Source organism: Micropterus salmoides, unplaced genomic scaffold (genome assembly GCF_014851395.1).
Source record: "Micropterus salmoides isolate LMB-PRFRI ecotype aquatic unplaced genomic scaffold, ASM1485139v1 Ms_hic_scaffold_9, whole genome shotgun sequence".
NCBI lineage: Eukaryota > Metazoa > Chordata > Actinopteri > Centrarchiformes > Centrarchidae > Micropterus > Micropterus salmoides.
In genome coordinates this window covers 5,919,718-5,932,871 of record NW_024044681.1, presented here as the reverse complement: position 1 = coordinate 5,932,871, position 13,154 = coordinate 5,919,718, and the positions used below count along the sequence as shown (strand labels likewise).

Genomic DNA, 13,154 nt, shown 5'->3' with positions numbered 1-13,154 from the left:
AGCTGAGAATCCTATCAGGACTTTAAATTTTACTGCTGATTCCAAGAGTTTTTGTACTCTGCAGCTGAAGTACTTGTACACACACACAGAGTCCGGGCGTCCCGCCAGCAGAGGGCCGGCCGGCAGGAAGCTCCTTATTTGGACATCAGGACGTCCGCTGCAGCGACAGGAAACACCATATTTGGTCAGAAGGTGTGTTGTGTTCCTGCTGAGAACTGGCAGAGCAGCCTGTGACAAGGTCTGTTCCTATTGGCTGTTTGACACACACACACACAGGATTAACTGTGTGTGTGTGTGTTCACTTTAAACTCTGACCTTCACATTAAAACATTTAATTTTTTAATCTTTTTAAAATGTAATTATTTTTATCTTACAGTCCATTTAAAACTCATGTTTGACGCCCAGGAAATAATTAGATAAAATCTGACCCTCCTTTATTTATTTTATTTTGTTGTCCTACAGGAAGTCCAGCTGATTGTTTGATCTTTTGACTGATTATTTGATATTTTATTATTGTTTATATTTGTTGTTTTCAGCCATTTAACATTTTGTAACATTTTCCAACTCATGATCCCCTTATTCTGGAGCTCTCAGCCACATCACATGGTCTTCTTCTGCTCAGCTGTCCTGAAACTCTTCATTTGTCAAGTTAATTTTTTAACCTTGGAAACAATAGCTGTCCACTAAAGGACACTTACACACTTATTCTTGAGCTTTCAGCACCGTCGTCCAGTCTTCATCAGCAGATTAACGTGTTCTCAGATAAATAAACTTAAACTACATGTGCTGATGAAAACCATGTGATCCGGTCAAAAGCTCATAATAAAGGGTCTGAAATAAAAGCACCAGCATGAGTTTGAGTTTTTATTGTTGCAGCTCCTTAAAGAGGAAACAGTATAAAACCCGACACTGACCTGCATGTAAACAGACAAACGTCCCAGAACCTACGCAGTAGGCAGAAAACTATAAAAGTATGTACATTATACTACAAGTACACATTATGTACACTTACAAACTATTTACACTCGTTCATAAAAGAAAGTCTTCACAGCCACAGAGTTTGAAGTCTCCTTAATTTAGCAGTTTTCTCTATGAAGTTTGGTCCTGAGAGTTTTTATTCCACTGCTAAAGGTCAAAGTTCATGTCCAGAAAGTGACACAACTACGGTGGCTGAGAAGGCTCAAACTGAATGAGTCTGACACATCGAGGTGTTTCACCTGCGCCACCAGAGAAACGCTCCTCACCTTGACCTTTGACCTCGTCGCTAAGCCCTTATCTCCAGTTTGGTGTCCGTGTGGACGGTCAGACGGGATTCAGTCTGAGGTCAAAGGTCACGAGGGGACAGGACTTCCTGTCTGTCAGCAGATGTTGGCGCTGTGCGGGGAGGCGAGCTCCGACTGAGGACTCCCCATCGGCGAGGAGCAGGAGGAGGAGTAGAAGTGGGGGGACGGCGAGGAGGTGTAGACGTGCGACAGTGACGAGGTGAAGCAGGGGGAGGCGGCCTGCATGCTGAGGGAGGAGAAGGAGGAGGAGGAGGAGGAGGAGGAGGAGCTGTGAGCGGGGGAGGAAGAGCAGGAAGTGGGGGGGGAGCAGTAGGCGGGTGGCGTGCTGATGGCGATGGGAGCAGAGGAGGAGGAGGAGGAGGAGCTGTCGGTCCTGCGGTCCCGCTGCCTCTGGTGGATCTTGCCGTGCCTCTTTCGTTCATCGCTGCGAGCGAACTTGCGCCCGCACTCGGCGCAGGCGAACGGCTTCTCGCCGGTGTGCGTGCGGATGTGCGTGGTCAGGTGGTCGCTGCGGCTGAAGCTCCGCATGCAGATGCGGCACTGGAACGGCTTCTGGCCCGTGTGCACACGCACGTGGCGCGTCAGCTCGTCTGAGCGGGAGAAACGGCGGTCACAGCCGTCAGCGGGGCAGGCGTACGGGCGCTCGTGCGGCGGCGTCTTGCACTGCCGGCCCGCGGGAGACTTCCTGTTCCGGCTAGATTTGGTGAGCAGGGCCTGGAAGGCGGGGCCAGAGGCGGAGCCCTGAGGCTGTGCCTGGATCTGCGAGGAGAAGGCTTTGATGGTGGAGAGCGGCGTGAGCGGAGGCTGCGATGAGTTCAGGCTCTGTGACATCACCGGCTTCTGGTCCTGGGTCAGGCCCAGCTCGCCGTCCTGCTGCTGCGGCAGGAGGTAGTCTGGGAGCATCGGCACCACCAGGGAGGACGGCTGGAGGCCGAGTCTGGAGGCGGGGTAGGCGGGTGGGGGGCCCTGAGGCTGGAAGGCGGGCTGGGGGTCGGCGGGGGCGACAGTGAGGTCGGAGCCAGCGGCGGTGGTGTACGTCGGCGTCGCAGAGAAGACTGAGGTGACGTCGCCGCAGCTGATCTGGACGGAGCTGAAGCTCGGCTGGGACGTCACTGATGATGTCACTGATGAGGATGCCGGGGCCGCCATGCTGACCAACCCCGTGAACAGGCTGAGGAGAGGCTCCGCCCACAAGCCACCGCCACCGCCGGAGGCCGCCGGCTCGAAGGTGAAGCGGCCGCTGTAGGCCAGAGGGGGGAGGCGGGGGGTGAGGGGAGGGAGACTCTGCAGGTCCGGGAGCTCCGACAGACAATCTGAGAGAAGAAGAACAGCTGATTACCTGAAGCACCTGAGAAGGAAGTGTGCTCTGATCTGATTGGCTGCTGTGAGTCAGCTGACTCAGTAGTGATTACGTCAGAGTTTATCTGACAGCTGCTGAATCTTTTTAATCTTTATTCAGACTTGACATCAGATCAGCGGTTGGAACAGTTGAACTGTTTAATTATTAACGGTTATTTATTATGACGGTTAACCATCAACTAAGAAACAGCCTTAAATTCTGCAACACCTCAGTTTGACAAACTTATTTTACGCTTTCACTCTTTGCATGTTATATTATATTTGAGTTACAGCTGAAGGAGCTGTGTGTTCACATCTCTAAACATCCTGTGAAAACACTGCCCGTCCTCACCTCCGTACTCTCCGGGCTCCGCGCTCAGCAGCCCGGCCGCCTCCGCCGCAGACGCGGCCAGCAGCGAACCTCCGGCCGCGGCGTTCTGCAGCAGCATCTGCAGCTCCTCCAGCTTCGAGTACCCGTCCAGCGGGGAGAGAGGCTGCGGGAGGCCGGCCAGAGGGTCGGAGAGCTGCAGGGCGGACAGGAGCAGTTCCGCTTTGGTCGCTGCCATGTCTCTGGAGGAAGGAGAGGGAGAAGCGGCGGTGGGTGCGGAGCTCAGCCGCTGCTGGAGCCGCGGAGTACCGGACTGTTCCTGCGGGAGCACCGAGCCGCTCTGCGCTGCTGAGCCCGGCGGAGAGGCGCTCTGCACGGGCTGCTGCTGCTGCTCAGGGCGGTGGTGCTCGGAGGAATCCAACGCTGGAGGGTGTTCGGGTCCAGGTTCCGGGGTCTCAGATCTTATTTTAGGATCTTTGTGTCATCAGAGAAAGTGATCAACATCAGATGTGTGTTTCCGGTTGGTGTTTCCACGTGCGGACGGTGAGAACTTGAACTTGAGCTCTGTCACTTCTTCAATGAGGATCCCCGGCTTTATAAAGACTCCTGCGTGACGTACGTTCCCAAATATGGCGGGGAGGAAAGCCCATGTTTGGGCAGAGCCGGGAGCGAGCACACCGGGCTGCACGCGGAACGCTCCGGTGCTCTCGCGCTCTTTGTGTTGCGGGTTCTAACAGCGCGAACGCTCCGGTAGAGTCCGGCTCCCGGTCCTGCTCGCCCGGGCGTCGTCCGTCGGCCGGACCACAGCCGGTAAACCGGGCACGGGGAGCGCAGCCAGCAGCCATGACCGGAAACCCCGGAGACACGTCACAGCTCAGGCCACGTGACGGAGAGCTTCCAGCGGCGTCATCACTTCCGCGCGCCTTATATGGTGTCTTCCTGTCAGCTCTGCGAGCCAAATACAAACTACTGACAGGCAGTACACACAAGTACAAGTACTGTGTAAGTCTCTGGCTACAGTGAGATGTATTTTTATACACTACTGAGTACTCTAATCTGCAATCTGCAAAACTTCATCAGAAAAGTAACTGCAGCCGTCAAATACATGTGCAGTATAAAGTACAATGTTTCTGGAATGTAATGCAGTAAAGTACGAGTTCCTCATGTTTGTACTTGAGTATGTAGGCTACTTCCTTTCCACCACAGGTGTAGTACTGTACACTGGGGGTGGAAGTACTCAGGTTTAACTTATGTAAAAGTACTATTACTACAGTGTAGCAATACTGTCAGCTTAATTTAAAGTATCAGCAGTAAATGTACTCCGGTATTATCAGCTTCATGTAGGTAAAGTATTTATGTATGTATTTATTCCTGTTTGCATTATAGTGGGGTAGAATTAGCAAAAGTAGTACGAGCTTCATGTACTTCACAGACAAAACTTCATTAATAGTAAATAGCCTTCAATACTGCGGGTACTGTGTGTATTTATACTGCTTGCTGTGTAATTCTGAGTTTAACTGCTGGTGTTTGTAACTCTTAGCCTACGTACACTGTCTTGTATTGCACATTGTTGTTGTTTAGTTATTGTATTACATGTAGTTGTTGTTTACTTGTTGTATTGTACGTTGTTGTTTACTTGTTTATTGCCTGTTGTTGTTTACTTGTTGTATTGCACATTGTTGTTTACTTGTTTATTGCACGTTGTTGTTTACTTATTTATTTCCTGTTGTTGTTTACTGTTTTATTGCACGTTGTTGTTTACTTGTTTATTGCCTGTTGTTGTTTACTTGTTGTATTGCACATTGTTGTTTACTTGTTTATATCCTGTTGTTGTTTACTTGTTGTATTGCACATTGTTGTTTACTTGTTTATTGCACGTTGTTGTTTACTGTTTTATTGCACGTTGTTGTTTACTGTTGTATTGCACATTGTTGTTTACTTGTTATATTACACGTTGTTGGTGTGTACTTGTTGCATTATACATTGTTGTTGTTTACTACTCTACTTTACTTGTTTACTACTATGTATGTTCCATACATTTTATTCTGAGTTTAAAGTTCCTGGAAATGAGTTAGTATCGTCCTAATCTGCTGAACCCGTTCAGATTATTCTTTAATCAACTCAGGAGGAAACTTCCCGGATGACTTCGGTGACTCTTGAACCTGGTAAAACTCGTCTGGACGCGTTTTTCCTTCTGATTTCTCAGAACCTCTCTCTCACAGAGCGACGTCTCTTTAAAACCTAACTTGCCACAACATGTCTGCTTCAAGCCAAAACACACAGAGGAGAATTTTCTGATCTGTGCCGTGGCTAACAGGATCTTAAAACGTTTGAACAGAAGGAGTCAGTCCACGTGAGCTCAGGTTGTCTTCTGCGGGAAAAGGAAGCTTGTGGAGGATGCGGGCATCGATCCCGCTACCTCTCGCATGCTAAGCGAGCGCTCTACCATTTGAGCTAATCCCCCGGTACCAACGTAACGTCTCTCTTTCAGTATATATATCAAAGACTCATGACGTTTCACTCACAGCCCTTCTGTTACACTATATATTTCTATGATAACCTGAACTTCACTTTACTTGTAGACAGTAAGCGACGAAGAAAATATGTGTCTGTTATTTGACTCCAGTTGTCGTTTTACTTTTACTGTGAACAAGTTAACGTAGCACGGACCTGATCGATCCGAACTCCATTCAGAAAACAAACGTTTTAGAAGTTGTTGTCCTGCTGACTTGCTGACAGACCTGACAAAGCATGAATTCATATGTTTAACACATCAACATCATGTTGTCGTTATTTCGGAATCAGTTTGATCCGTTTATTGAGATAAAATCACAGCGAAATGTTTGTTTAGGGTTCACACAGCTGTAGTAGTGGCGGGTCGTTTATTCGCGTTATCGCGTTATGTGTGAACAGTGCAATAAACTCACGCGAGAGTAACAGAGGTGGACACCAAGTACACTTACACAAGTACTGTACTTAGGTACAAATTAGAGTAAGTTGTACTTTACTTGAGTATTTTCTTTTCATGCCACTTTCTCCTTCTCCTCCAGCTCAGACGGAGATATTTTTACTTCACTACATTTATCTGACAGCTTCACTTACTTTACAAAGTCTGATTTTTACACACAAACACATGAAGAGTTTATAAAATATGTTTAGTTATAAATTAAACTCCAACAGATTGTACAAGTACAGCTGGTCCATTAATTTGATTGACAGAAATGTAATTGGCAACTCTAATTGTTGAAGTTAATGTAAAAACATTTGATGTGAAGATCTGCTGCTTCTGCTTTTTATTATTCAAAGTATTTTTAATCATGTTGAGGTTTGGACTGACAGAACAAACGTGAAGGAGTCACTTTGGGCTCTGAGTAACTATTTTCACAGTTTTTACAATCAATTAATAGAGAAAATAATCAGCTGATCCAGAATGAAAAGAATCATTAACCAACCAGTTCAACCTCGACCGACAACAGTAAAATCCTGCTTTTACATGAACGCATGCCGAGTGATAATCTCATGACGTATAGGAACTTTATTCTGATGACTATTTTAAATTTTAACAGTTTTACTTAAGTAAAGGATCTGAATACGTCATCCAGCTCTGGAGAAGAGCTCTGATGTCTAAAGACAGATGGATACTTTATCCTGAGGGAAATTCAAGAAAAGGATCAGTTCTGTATGTTTAAACCTGGTCCCCGTTTCCACACGCTGGCGTTGACATGACTCTTACGTAGGTACATTTATTGTCACAATATAAAAGGTTATAGAGTGAAATTGAGTTTTGGAACTCCCCTCTGCTACATAGCAAGGAAGGCAGCAGGGTGAGCAGATACCGCATCTGTTCCGAGAACACTTCCTCTTATAACACCTCTAACATACGCTTCCTGTGCTCTTCTTCTTTCATCTCCTTACTCGTGCTGTTTTTGATGCTTTCTCGTTGCATGTTGCTCCTCGAATGTAAGTCGCTTTGAATCCGTTCAGTAGATGTTTCAGCCGGCAGCTGAACCGACAGCAGAGTATTCCTTCTGCATCAGGTGTCACAACGTCATGGGAAGGATCCCTACGAGGGACTCCCGGTGACCCCCTCACCTCAGTCTTGCTCAAGAACAGGTCTGAAATCTCGTGAGAGGAGAGTTGTTGCAGGAAGACGCCGGAGGAAACGAGGGAGAGGCTCTGACTCTGGTTTCCACCGGCGTCTAAAAATACAGAAATGATCCGTTCAGTTGACGATGGTGCAGGGTGTTATTTTCACTCTTCACAAACGATCAGCAAACAGCTGTTTTTTACTTTGTTGTTCTGAGTCATCAACATGAAATACTGTCTCATATGTTTAACTGATTATATATAATAATAGAAAACTGCAGCCGAGTAAGCGAGCAGGCGAGTCTCCACCGTGACGACTTGTGTTCTGACATCATGTCTTTATAAAGTGAAGCACAAACAGTCACCCTGACGGTTATAACAGTCAGATGAGCAGCTGACCTCATGATCAGCTGTCCGTCCTCCAGCAGCTCGTTTAATGAACCTCTGAGAAACAAGGGCAGAAAAACAGCGGCGGGACTGTCGCTTACACTGACTCATGGTGAGCGTGTGTGTGTGCACGAGTGTGTCAGTGTGTGTTTTCACCTGCTGTATAAAGACCATGACGGCGTCCTGCAGCAGAAATAGAACAAAGCTGAGATGTGTCGGCATGTGGCAGCAGGCTGCAGGAATACCAGCCGGGCTGCATTTAGACTGTGAGCGCACACACACACACACACACACACACACACACACACACACACACACACACACACACAGGAATGCAGCTCGAACTTTCCGACAGGGCGTGTGTTCGTATATAAAGAGCAGAGAAGCGTCAGACAGTCAGTCAGACTGAAGCTGCTGATCTGAACCCAGACCTCCACCACCGTCAGGATGTTGTGTCCCAGCGTCTTCCAGCCGTCCCCCGTCACCATGAGGCCTTTCCTGGACCTGCACTGGCCCGTCCGCAGCCTGTGGCCCGAGACCCGGCCGCTCTTCTTCCAGCTGGAGCAGGAGATGATGCGCCACATGCAGGAGATGAGGCAGAGCATGGAGTACATGGAGCGGCTGCACCAGAGGATCTTCGAGGAGATCGACCAGACCTCGTCCTACACGGGGGTCTTCAAGCCCATCGCCTTCCAGGAGGAGCCGGGCAGGGACGGCGCCAGCTTCGCCCTCAGCCTGGACACCAAGGAGTTCTCACCGCAGGAGCTGTCGGTCAAACAAGTGGGCCGGAAACTGCGGGTGAGCGGCAGGACGGAGAAGAAGACGGAGGACGAGAAGGGCTGCTCCTCCTACAGGTGTCAGGAGTTCCGGCAGGAGTTCGACCTGCCGGACGGCGTCGCCCCCGAGGCCGTCACCTGCTCGCTGGTGGGCGGCCGGCTGCACATCCAGGCGCCGCGGGAGAGACCGGCGACTGACGGGAAGGAGAGAGTCGTCCCCATCAGCCTCACCTCGGCCCCGGCCCTCACCTCCTCCTCCGGCGGGGGGCCGGAGGGCAGCTCCTCCTCCTCAGAGAGCAGCCCTGCTGAGAAAAACTGAGAACACACGTCGCCTCTTTTCACCGTCTTTGTTCGTCTCAGCGTGGTTTTGGCGGAAGCCGATGATCTTTACTTGCACTTTTTAATAATTCAGTGTTAAAAACTTGTTTTATTAACTTTTATTATCAGATGTTTTGGTTTCGTGTCCGTGTGGTGAACAAACTCTTTCCTGACAGTTTAATTACTTCCTCAGCAGCATAACATTAATATTTACTGCTGGTCTGCAGGCTTTGAACTAGTTCAATAACTTTCTGATTTTTAATCTCAAACCCTTTTTTAGGGTGACTGTGTAACGTCTACACTACAGCAAAGTACACCAACGTTCATTAATGTAAACTGTCCCTGTGTAATAAATAATTATTCTTTATATCTGATCTCATAATTATCATGTAAATGTTCTCATATTGACATTTTCCTCATGACGTATTTCTAAAGCTTCATGATGACTTTTCTCTTAACGTCACATTATTGTCGTAATGAGATTTTTGCTATTTACTAATAACTTTTCTCATATTTGGTCTCATATCTTGTATTTTTCTCCTGAAAGTGATTTTTTATAATTTTATCATTATGATTAAAATTTGCAGCTCTTTATCAGTACATTTAAATCTGAGAACGTTAATAACCGATTCAGGTTAATTATCACCCGTCAATCGATCTGAGACTGACAGCAGCATCCAATCCTGTGGTTGGTACTGTGGTGGTGGGCAGGGCTCAAAGCTAAACCTGAACTTCTTGGGACTAAAATCAAGCACAAACTTCCGGGTCTGAAAGTGAAGCCAGTGCTGAAGCGAGTCGTATGTAGCTGCAGTACCGGAGGCTGCAGTTTCAGGACCACAATCCCAGGACTGGAACTGCATTTCTGGGACCCTTGTTTACTTTGCTAGCTATGTTACTCTTGACAGCCCTCCGAAACCAGTTACCGTCACCACAACAATCACCGAGCGTGTGCCTCAGTTACTGATTATATGCATGTCGACCGGTCTCACAGCCGACATGCTGGCACACAGGGTTAACCTCCTTTGGTAGTTACCACCACCACTCCACTAGATGGTGCTGTCGCAAAAGAACTGCGGTCCCAGGATTGCGGGGGTCCTGAAACTGCAGCCTCCAGTACTGCAACTACATAATATTGGCTGAAGCTCCTTAAACCTGCGTCCTCTCTAGCAGCCAGCAGGGGGCGACTTAAACCTGCGTCCTCTCTAGCAGCCAGCAGGGGGCGACTTAAACCTGCGTCCTCTCTAGCAGCCAGCAGGGGGCGACTTAAACCTGCGTCCTCTCCAGCAGCCAGCAGGGGGCGACTTAAACCTGCGTCCTCTCTAGCAGCCAGCAGGGGGCGACTTAAACCTGCGTCCTCTCTAGCAGCCAGCAGGGGGCGACTTAAACCTGCGTCCTCTCTAGCAGCCAGCAGGGGGCGACTTAAACCTGCGTCCTCTCTAGCGGCCAGCAGGGGGCGACTTAAACCTGCGTCCTCTCTAGCAGCCAGCAGGGGGCGACTTAAACCTGCGTCCTCTCTAGCAGCCAGCAGGGGGCGACTTAAACCTGTGTCCTCTCTAGCGGCCAGCAGGGGGCGACTTAAAGCCACCTCCTCTCTAGCGGCCAGCAGGGGGCGACTTAAACCTGCGTCCTCTCTAGCGGCCAGCAGGGGGCGACTTAAACCTGTGTCCTCTCTAGCAGCCAGCAGGGGGCGACTTAAACCTGTGTCCTCTCTAGCGGCCAGCAGGGGGCGACTTAAAGCCACCTCCTCTCTAGCGGCCAGCAGGGGGCGACTTAAACCTGCGTCCTCTCTAGCGGCCAGCAGGGGGCGACTTAAACCTGCGTCCTCTCTAGCAGCCAGCAGGGGGCGACTTAAACCTGCGTCCTCTCTAGCGGCCAGCAGGGGGCGACTTAAAGCCACCTCCTCTCTAGCGGCCAGCAGGGGGCGACTTAAACCTGCGTCCTCTCTAGCGGCCAGCAGGGGGCGACTTAAACCTGCGTCCTCTCCAGCAGCCAGCAGGGGGCGACTTAAACCTGCGTCCTCTCTAGCGGCCAGCAGGGGGCGACTTAAACCTGCGCCCTCTCCAGCAGCCAGCAGGGGGCGACTTAAACCTGCGCCCTCTCCAGCAGCCAGCAGGGGGGCGACTTAAACCTGCGCCCTCTCCAGCAGCCAGCAGGGGGCGACTTAAACCTGCGCCCTCTCCAGCAGCCAGCAGGGGGGCGACTTAAACCTGCGTCCTCTCCAGCAGCCAGCAGGGGGCGACTCCAGCGGCTGCAGAAAGAAGTGTGATTGTATAGAAGTCTGTGAGAAAATGTTTCTACTTGTCAGCTGATTTATTCCCTCAGTAAACACTTTCCTGATGAGTTTCTGGTCTCAGTCGCTAGTTTCAAGTCTTCTTCAACACAGCATGATGTTCATTTAGTAAATTATGGTCCCATTTAGAGGAACAGAGACCAGGAAGCAGGGGAGGCTTTAGGGCGGGGCTACAAGCTGACTGACAGGTCCATTTCTTTCATACAGTCTGATTAAAACATACAAAAGCGGCGTTGCGTCCTTTAGCCGTGACCTTGAGCTGCAGCACTCTTTGAATGAACTGGTTTCTGATTGACATGATGGGAATAAAACACACGACGCCAGCTTTCCCCTTTCTTTGTAAAATAATTCTCAATAAACTTAATTTATTCACAAACTGCTTTTCAAATCGCCATGTTGTCATTGTTCTTTTTTTTTAATCACATACAATAAAAAACATTTCTAAAAGACATAAGATGTCCGAGTCTCTCCGCTAACTTTGTACACGATTGCTCCTCCTCCGTCCGGAAGCTTCTTTTATTTTTATTTTTTTCAGACACGATGCGTTCATCGCCGACTCGCCGTCGCGCTCAGACATCAGATCAGAAATATTAAGAAAAACAGAACGAACAGACTGAAAGTGAAACAGCCACAGGACACGTTCCTCTTTCTCCTTCGACACAATCACATGTTCAGGTTCAGGTGAGGGAGTCACGGAGCGACGGGCCGGGAAGGGCGTGAGACAGGTGTGCGTGTTACGGGGTCATTGTGTATGTGTGTTACCGCATGTGTGTGTGTTACGGGGTCATTGTGTATGTGTGTGTGTGTGTGTGTTACGGGGTCACATCGTGTGTGTGTGTGTGTGTGTGTGTGTTACGGGGTCACATTGTGTGTGTGTGTGTGTGTGTGTGTGTTACGGGGTCACATTGTGTGTGTGTGTGTGTGTGTGTGTGTGTTACGGGGTCACATTGTGTGTGTGTGTGTGTGTGTTACGGGGTCACATTGTGTGTGTGTGTATGTGTGTTACCGCATGTGTGTGTGTTACGGGGTCACATTGTGTGTGTGTGTGTGTGTGTGTGTTACGGGGTCACATTGTGTGTGTGTGTGTGTGTGTGTGTGTGTTACGGGGTCACATTGTGTGTGTGTGTGTGTGTTACGGGGTCACATTGTGTGTGTGTGTGTGTTACGGGGTCACATTGTGTGTGTGTGTGTGTGTGTGTTACGGGGTCACATTGTGTGTGTGTGTTACGGGGTCACATTGTGTGTGTGTGTGTGTGTGTTACGGGGTCACATCGTGTGTGTGTGTTACGGGGTCACATCGTGTGTGTGTGTGTGTGTGTGTTACGGGGTCACATCGTGTGTGTGTGTGTGTGTTACGGGGTCACATCGTGTGTGTGTGTGTGTACGGGGTCACATCGTGTGTGTGTGTGTGTGTGTGTTACGGGGTCACATCGTGTGTGTGTGTGTGTGTGTGTGTGTGTGTTACGGGGTCACATTGTGTGTGTGTGTGTGTGTGTTACAGGGTCACATCGTGTGTGTGTGTGTGTGTTACGGGGTCACATCGTGTGTGTGTGTGTGTGTGTGTGTTACGGGGTCACATTGTGTGTGTGTGTGTGTGTGTTACAGGGTCACATCGTGTGTGTGTGTGTGTGTGTTACGGGGTCACATCGTGTGTGTGTGTGTGTGTGTGTGTGTTACGGGGTCACATCGTGTGTGTGTGTTACGGGGTCACATCGTGTGTGTGTGTTACGGGGTCACATCGTGTGTGTGTGTGTTACGGGGTCACATCGTGTGTGTGTGTTACGGGGTCACATTGTGTGTGTGTGTTACGGGGTCACATCGTGTGTGTGTGTGATACGGGGTCACATCGTGTGTGTGTGTTACGGGGTCACATCGTGTGTGTGTGTTACGGGGTCACATCGTGTGTGTGTGTGTGTGTGTTACGGGGTCACATCGTGTGTGTGTGTTACGGGGTCACATCGTGTGTGTGTGTGTGTGTGTTACGGGGTCACATCGTGTGTGTGTGTTACGGGGTCACATCGTGTGTGTGTGTTACGGGGTCACATCGTGTGTGTGTGTGTGTGTGTTACGGGGTCACATCGTGTGTGTGTTACGGGGTCACATCGTGTGTGTGTGTGTGTGTGTTACGGGGTCACATCGTGTGTGTGTGTTACGGGGTCACATCGTGTGTGTGTGTTTACGGGGTCACATCGTGTGTGTGTGTGTGTGTGTTACGGGGTCACATCGTGTGTGTGTGTGTGTGTTACGGGGTCACATCGTGTGTGTGTGTGTGTTACGGGGTCACATCGTGTGTGTGTGTGTGTGTGTTACGGGGTCACATCGTGTGTGTGTGTGTTACGGGGTCACAT

At 49.5% G+C, this 13,154-nt stretch overlaps 2 protein-coding genes and 1 non-coding gene across 3 annotated transcripts; 1 reads left to right on the top strand and 2 right to left on the bottom strand.

The window, feature by feature from the left end:
* Positions 1-851: 851 nt before the first annotated feature.
* On the bottom strand, positions 852-3,763 carry LOC119895561 (early growth response protein 1-like). The gene is made up of 2 exons (XM_038708741.1): positions 2,974-3,763; positions 852-2,596 (listed from the first exon to the last, which is right to left on the bottom strand). Exons 1-2 carry the CDS (start codon positions 3,185-3,187, stop codon positions 1,359-1,361), a joined length of 1,452 nt encoding a protein of 483 aa, XP_038564669.1. The 5' UTR covers positions 3,188-3,763; the 3' UTR covers positions 852-1,358.
* Positions 3,764-5,340: 1,577 nt separating this feature from the next.
* On the bottom strand, positions 5,341-5,413 carry trnaa-agc. The gene has a single exon. It is a non-coding gene; the product is annotated as a tRNA-Ala (tRNA).
* A 2,398-nt stretch (positions 5,414-7,811) lies between these two features.
* Positions 7,812-8,890, top strand: LOC119895560 (heat shock protein beta-11-like). Its single transcript, XM_038708740.1, has one exon. It carries the CDS (start codon positions 7,870-7,872, stop codon positions 8,515-8,517), a length of 648 nt encoding a protein of 215 aa, XP_038564668.1. The 5' UTR covers positions 7,812-7,869; the 3' UTR covers positions 8,518-8,890.
* Positions 8,891-13,154: the final 4,264 nt, after the last annotated feature.

Excerpts from the sequence above, each read along its gene's own strand:
- LOC119895560 (XM_038708740.1), top strand. The coding sequence starts at position 7,870 with ATGTTGTGTCCCAGCGTCTTCCAGCCGTCCCCCGTCACCATGAGGCCT.
- LOC119895561 (XM_038708741.1), bottom strand. The coding sequence starts at position 3,187 with ATGGCAGCGACCAAAGCGGAACTGCTCCTGTCCGCCCTGCAGCTCTCC. Across the intron at positions 2,597-2,973 it reads GGAGCCCGGAGAGTACGGAG|ATTGTCTGTCGGAGCTCCCG; the intron begins GTGAGGACGGGC and ends TTCTTCTCTCAG.